The following is a 7,127-nucleotide window of genomic DNA, read 5'->3' as shown; positions in this document are numbered from 1 at the left end:
ACATTAGGGTCTGGAAACATACCAATTTGAGGATACTCTTCGATTAATACAAAACCCTAACTTTCTTAATTTATGAATGTGAGAAAATTCAATTGAATTAGGGCATGCATTACAAAATTCTTTTGGATGATGGTGGTGGTAGTGGTGTCGATGATGGTTTCGGGGAAACCGATATAGTCAACGGTGGTGGAAATGATGATGGTGGTGTCGATAATGGAGAAAATTGATGTTGTCTATGGTGGTGTTACTGTTTGTGGTAGAGGAGATGATGAAGGCGGAAGAAGTTTATGTTGTCGATGGTGGTGCTGGTTGTGGTGGTGGGGATGATAGAGGAAGATGAAGATGGTGGTGAAGAAGAAAATTTCTTCAAGAGAAACTGATTTCTTTGACATGTTTTTTTTTTTTTTTTGTTCGGGAGGATGATGAAGTTATAGTGGAGGGTATAATTGTCTAATGCTAAAGAAATGTTTCTTCTGTCCATTTCACCCACACAAAAGTTTACCCGTCCATCTGACCGGAAAAGGTACCTTTTTGGCCTCCCTCTGACTTTTTTGGTTGTTTTGATTTTCATCTTCATCACTTAACTTAAAAGAAATGAATTAGTCTTAATTGATTCACTAATCATGATTAGTGATGTTAATCAATATTATTATCTCAAATCAAATGAGGGTCATATTAGTCATTATGAAAATATTTGGATAGCCGGTGTTCACTATCACTATTTCATGACCCTATATAGCCCCAAAAGAAAACAAGGGTATATTAATTATATATTCCTACTTTTAACACCCTATAAATATATCCTTATTCAACAATAATTATGTCCCTCCTTTTTAATAACCTTATCTATTTAAAATTAGATTACCTCAATACCCTCACCCATATACTTTTTCTTTATTTCAAAATGGAACAAATTTCTTCCTCTCCCACTTCACCACCACCACTAGCACCACCACCACCGTTCAACGACCACCACCTACCAACCGCCACCACCACTGATATTCCACCACCACTCCGTCACCACCACTAGTCCGCCACCACCACTAGTCTGCCGCTGCCACCACCATCACCGCCATCGCCGCCGTCACTACCGCCGGTTTAGATATTTTTATATCAACAACAATAGTTGATCCAAAAAAAAAGGATCAACAGTAGAAGGTGATCCATTTAGGGGATCAACAACAGTAGTTGATCCAAAAAAAAAGGATCAACAGTAGAAGTTGATCCAATTTTGATCCCCTAAATTGGATCAATAATGAAAGTTGATCCATGTAAATGGAGTGAACTTGGCGTAAGTCGAACACCCATCATCTGACATGGAGTCAGTCATGCTACCATTGCACCACAAGTTCAACATTGGAAGAAAATTACATGATCTCAACTATAAGCATGATTATACTTATCCAAGGAAATATTGTCAACAATAGGAGTTGAAAGGATCAACAACAGTAGTTGATCCCATGAAAAATTGGGTCAACAACAGGAGTTGATCCCATAAAAAATTGGGTCAACAATAGCAGTTGATCCCATAAGTTGGATCAACAACAATAGTTGATCCCGTAAAAACTGAAGTAAGTAGGTTTAGTGAAAGGACAATTACTATACCTGGAACACCATCAACAAATGCAACCAAAATCACACCCAATCTTCACCAAAATCACAGTCAAACTCCACCACCAACATCACCATAAACATCCAGAACCATAATCACATTTTTAGAAAAATAAGAATTTAATCATATACAAAAGTTGTAATCACAATTAAACCACTATCATTCTACCGTCAATTTCTTCGTCGTCAAATAAGAAACATACTTGATGAATAGGTTGATAGAATTGGTACGAACAGGACACTCAAGCAATTTTTAGGAGAAATGAAATTATTAATCATTCCTGACTTTGAAGAATTAAATGGAAGATTATGATTAATATCTTCTCCTATTTCAGTCAATGATACAGATTCAATATTATCATCACATTTAATTAACCAAACGCGACACGGATCCATCTACCACCACGAATACATCACGAAAAACACCAATCTCCACCACTACGGATCCTATGAATCCACAATAAAAATTAAGATTTTCGAAATCGTAAAATTAGTTTTCATAAATTTCAGATCTGAAATTGAAATACTTTCGATTGATTTTAATCTCAAATCTAAATGGTGGCTATAAAGACGACGGTGATGGTGTTGGTTATGGTGGCGGAGATAGAGATCGTGGTGATGGTGGTTGCAAGGATGAAGTTGACGACGGTGCGTTCGATTGATTTTAACGGGAGAGCATCAAAGAGGAAGTACAAATATGAAAAATGAAAATAATGAAACGATCTTCTCTGAAACCTTATCAGTATCTAGGGGTGAATTCGGAAAAAGCAAAAATGCTAATGGATCCCTCATGGGCTTATGAAAAGGGAGGGACATATTTATTGCATGATAAGAATATTTGTATACCCATCAAAAATAGGGACAAATATTCGATTACCACAACAACAAAAAAAAGCCTTTTTAAGCCAAACACCGAGTGTGCGCTTAAACTTGCCACTCTTTATTTGTCGGCAAATAAAAATAGAACTGCCCTAAACGATAAGGTTAACAAAAGATTAGTGATGAATGTGACACTCTTCTAATTTAAGTACGTCAAATAAAATGACGATTCCTAATTGATTGTTCTTGAAATGAGAGCATCACGCGTTTTTTATTTTGAAAGGAGCATCATCGCGCATTAATTTTTGCAACTCGATGACTTCTTCATTGACCAAACCCATGGGCTGTTGAGTATCTCTATCCTGCCCTACATTATCTTTTATCAGTCGTGTACGCTCTCCTGCTTATTGGTGTCTTTAAATCTTAGATCTAGAATCAGATTATAGACCTTCAAACATCGTATTGTCAAATACTAGTATACTTTGAGTTGAAAATTTGAAATACTTTGTTAGAAATAATTTGTCAACTTCAGGTGGAAAAATTTGTTGTATTTGATTTCGTTGCGCCAAAGACACGCTTTGGAGAGAGTATGGAGATTGTAATTCCTAAAGTGACATTGAGTTCTGGTAGAGTGATGCCTATGTTAGGAATGGGCACAGCTTCTTTCCCGCCTGTCGGTCCGGAAGATGCAAAAGCCGCAATTTTGAATGCTATCAAGATTGGTTATAGACACTTTGATACAGCTTCTGCCTACCAGTCTGAAGAGTTCCTAGGTGAGGCTATCGCTGAAGCTCTTCAACTTGGGTTGATCCAATCTCGAGACGAACTTTTCATCACTACCAAGTTATGGTGCACTGATGCTCACCCTGATCTTGTTGTCCCTGCTTTGCAGAACTCTCTCAGGTATGACCAAGTATCCTATATAACGCCACTGGACACTCTATTTATTTATTTTTTTTTATTTTTTTTATCATTGGACAATCAAGTGATATTATTGTTTGATGAAACATCTTTGTAGGAATCTAAAGTTGGAGTACCTTGACTTATATCTGATACACTTTCCGGTAAGCTTAAAGCCAATGAAGTACGAGTATCCTCTAAAAAAGGAGCATCTCCTTCCTATGGACTACAAATCTGTTTGGGAAGCAATGGAAGAGTGTCAAAAGCTTGGACTTACAAAGTCAATTGGTGTCAGCAATTTCTCTTGCAAGAAGCTTCAAATTATCTTGGACACTGCTAATATTTCTCCTGCTGTTAATCAAGTAAACCTCTCTTCCTTTTCCACCTCTTTTCTAACATATTTTTATTTATTTTCTCGATGGATGAAAATGATTTTATTGTGGAAGAATATTGTTGATTTCATCTATTTTACGGTATTGATAAGGAGCTCTCTTTGGAAGGTGGAGATGAATCCAGTTTGGCAAAACTTGAAACTGAGGGAATTTTGCAAGGCTAAAGGTATCGTTGTCACTGCCTACTCACCTTTGGGAGCTAGCGGAACCCCGTGGGATCTAATGCAGTCAAAGAGGCACTGGAGTTGCACGAAATCGCGAGAGGTTTAGGAAAAACTCATGCTCAGGTATGGATTTCATTCTTGTTTCTTAAAATTAGCATCATTTGTGCAACGCAATATTTAGCATCAAGTGGAGTGGCTGTTGGGGGAGTCATTCATGTGTGCATTTGCTCCACTAAACTCATACCATGTTAATTATTTCATATGTGTATTTATTGTATCCCCAAAGAAATTTCAAACGTATTTTCATCACTTCTTGAGTTATATATTATGTGAAAATCTTGAAATCTAGCTTGCACGAGTAGTTACTAGTTCGTAGCTGACAGTTTTTATGTTGATGTGTTTAGGTTTGTCTTAGATGGGTATACGAGCAAGGAGTGAGTTTGCTAGTTAAGAGCTTCAATGAACAAAGGATGAAAGAGAACCTAATGATCTTTGATCGGGAACTGACTGCTGATGATTTGGTCAAGATCAGCAAAATTCCACAGCGTAGAGGACTACCAGGTGATCTGTTTGTATCAGAACTTGAAGGGTCACCCTTCAAGACTATCGAAGAATTCTGGGATGGAGAAATTTGATTAAGAGATAATGTTCTCTTTCTCTGGTATCTCCTTACCTACGCAGCACCAAACTAGATGATTTCGCTTGTAGCAGGAATGTAATACGGAGTACTAAATTTCAATAAAAAAATGTCCTGAAAACTGACTTGTCGAATCGCTTTTGATTGATTAATTCTATAACGGCTCATAACGAGAATTTAAGCTCTCTCGGGTACTATTGAAAAAAGTGTAACAATGCCTTTGGATAAACTTTTCCTCAGCCTCCAAGAAAAAAAATGTCATTTGTTTCCAAGAGAAAAATGGGTGTAGCAAGATATGCCGACTAAAGTTCAGAAAAAATGTCTTTTTGCATCAATACATATGATAAAACAAAGTCAGAAGGTGTAGGGGTTGATATAGGTTATCGTCTTGACATCAAGACAAAATGTGATAACGGTTTGGTGGTTAGAGATAATTTGGCCGTTTCTCCTCCATTTTGTCTATTTTGGTAGGTTACAAGAACTAATTCAATCCAAGCAAACAAGCATCAAATGATACCCAATTAAATAGATTAGATAGCCACTGTATCTAAGTAAGTACCAGATAGAGATAGAGATTTTGAGAGGCGGAAGAATGGAGAAGGTAATACCTACAGTAACATTGAGTTCCGGGAGTGTGATGCCGATATTAGGTATGGGCACTGCTGCAAACCCATTAGTTGATTCAGAAGAAGGGAAATTGGCAATTTTGAATGCTATCAAGACAGGTTACAGACATTTTGATACAGCTGCTGTTTACCAGTTTGAAGAAATTCTTGGTGAAGCTATAGCTGAAGCACTCCAACTTGGTTTAATAAAATCTCGAGACGAACTCTTTATAACTTCTAAGCTCTGGCCATGTGATGCTCACCCTGACCGTGTCATCCCTGCACTTCGGAACTCTCTACGGTACCATATCGTATCCTACTTATTTCGGTAGTGTTCAAAGAGATAGAAAGGGCACATAGATAGATTTGCATGTTATTTTGAAATTTTCCCATCTGCATATAAAGTTTCCAAGGGAAACACTCTTAATTTGTTAGAGGTAGATGCTCAGTGGTAAACGTTGCCATGGTGTTAATCACTAGCTTGCATAAGTAGCAAACTTCCCTCTAAAAAGTCTACTATTCTGCTCTTCAGTCTTCCCATATAGCAGTTCGAATAGTTAAAGAGAAATAGCCTTCATTTTGTTACTTTCTAGACATGTTACAGAAGAATAACTTTCTATTTTTGTTTCACATATAGTCAGTGTATCTTTATGATGCAGGTAACGACAATGATAAATGATCGAGTGTGATTGAATGTAAGTTTTTTTGTAGGAACCAGAAGTTGGAGTACCTTGATCTATATCTGATACACTTTCCAATAAGCGCGAAACCAGCTGCAGGGCTTGTGTTTCCACTGCCAAAGGATGCTTTGCTAACAATGGATTACAAGTCTGTATGGGCAGCTATGGAAGAGTGCCAAAAACTTGGTCTTACAAAGTCAATTGGTGTCAGCAACTTCTCTTGTAAGAAGCTTCAAACCATTTTGTACATTGCTAACATCCCTCCAGCTGTTAACCAAGTAAGCTCTCATTTTATCTTTTCCCGCTTCTTTAACCATGTTGTTGCATTAACCGAGGTTTTGATTAATCATGTTGTATATATCGATGTTAAATCGATTCAATAGGTGGAGATGAACCCAGTTTGGCAGAACTTGAAACTGAGGGACTTCTGCAAGGCTAACAGTATCATTCTCACTGCCTACTCGCCTTTAGGAGGCCAAGGAGCCCCGTGGGGGTCTAATGCAGTCTACGAAGCCCAAGTTCTGCACGAAATTGCTGAGACTAAAGGGACAACTCACGCACAGGTTTCGTACCGTTCTTCCCCTATATCTCTATAGTATAATAAAATAGAACATTATATCGTGGTGTTTCATTTCGTATTAAATAAACAAAGTTTTGGTTGGACGAATATCTATTTATGGTCTTAAAGGACTAGGCGGTAACTTAATTTGACTGCGTGAGTTTCAGGTTTGTCTGAGATGGGTATACGAGCAAGGAGTGAGCTTGCTAATGAAGAGCTTCAATGAGCACAGGATGAAGGAAAACATGATGATTTTCGATTGGGAACTCGGTGTAGATGAACTGGAAAAGATAAGCAAAATCCCACAAAGTAGAGGACTCTCAGGTGCTGTTTTTGTCTCGGAACTTGAAGCAGCCCCTTTCAAGACTCTCGAAGAATTCTGGGACGGAGAGGTTTGATTCGACATGCACAGTTTTTCTATAGGTGAAACAGGACATTTTGCCTCACTGCACAACAACAAAAAAAAGAAAAATGTAAACTGTGTGAAATGGCTCTATTGGGAGAGGGTCCTGTAGTTATCTGTTTGGGGACTCTGGTTAGAAATCACAACCGATACGTATTCCCACATTTTCAGACGTGTTTGTGATCCAACAAATCCAACTTGTCCTTGGATGAATCCCGTTGTCTTTATATGGCTGTTCCAATCATATATGTCTTATCCACTGAAACATTATGTTTTCTCCTTGACTTGAATGGGCATAATTCATATCGATTAATATATAATACGACTCCACCACAAATGCTGATGAACATGACTCTG

The 7,127-nt window shown here is 37.8% G+C and overlaps 1 protein-coding gene and 1 pseudogene across 1 annotated transcript; both read left to right on the top strand.

Annotated features, from left to right (window-relative positions):
• Positions 1-2,803: 2,803 nt before the first annotated feature.
• On the top strand, positions 2,804-4,657 carry LOC113343711 (annotated as a pseudogene).
• A 354-nt stretch (positions 4,658-5,011) lies between these two features.
• Positions 5,012-7,086, top strand: LOC113343710 (non-functional NADPH-dependent codeinone reductase 2-like). The gene is made up of 4 exons (XM_026587843.1): positions 5,012-5,429; positions 5,840-6,086; positions 6,192-6,371; positions 6,535-7,086. Exons 1-4 carry the CDS (start codon positions 5,116-5,118, stop codon positions 6,763-6,765), a joined length of 972 nt encoding a protein of 323 aa, XP_026443628.1. The 5' UTR covers positions 5,012-5,115; the 3' UTR covers positions 6,766-7,086.
• The last annotated feature ends 41 nt before the right edge of the window (positions 7,087-7,127 follow it).

This window comes from Papaver somniferum, unplaced genomic scaffold, assembly GCF_003573695.1.
Source record: "Papaver somniferum cultivar HN1 unplaced genomic scaffold, ASM357369v1 unplaced-scaffold_65, whole genome shotgun sequence".
NCBI classification, from domain to species: Eukaryota; Viridiplantae; Streptophyta; class Magnoliopsida; order Ranunculales; family Papaveraceae; genus Papaver; species Papaver somniferum.
Note: the sequence above shows the minus strand (reverse complement) of the source record. Positions and strands in the feature narration are given on the sequence as shown.

Excerpts from the sequence above, each read along its gene's own strand:
- LOC113343710 (XM_026587843.1), top strand. The coding sequence starts at position 5,116 with ATGGAGAAGGTAATACCTACAGTAACATTGAGTTCCGGGAGTGTGATG. Across the intron at positions 6,087-6,191 it reads TCCCTCCAGCTGTTAACCAA|GTGGAGATGAACCCAGTTTG; the intron begins GTAAGCTCTCAT and ends TCGATTCAATAG. Across the intron at positions 6,372-6,534 it reads AAGGGACAACTCACGCACAG|GTTTGTCTGAGATGGGTATA; the intron begins GTTTCGTACCGT and ends CGTGAGTTTCAG.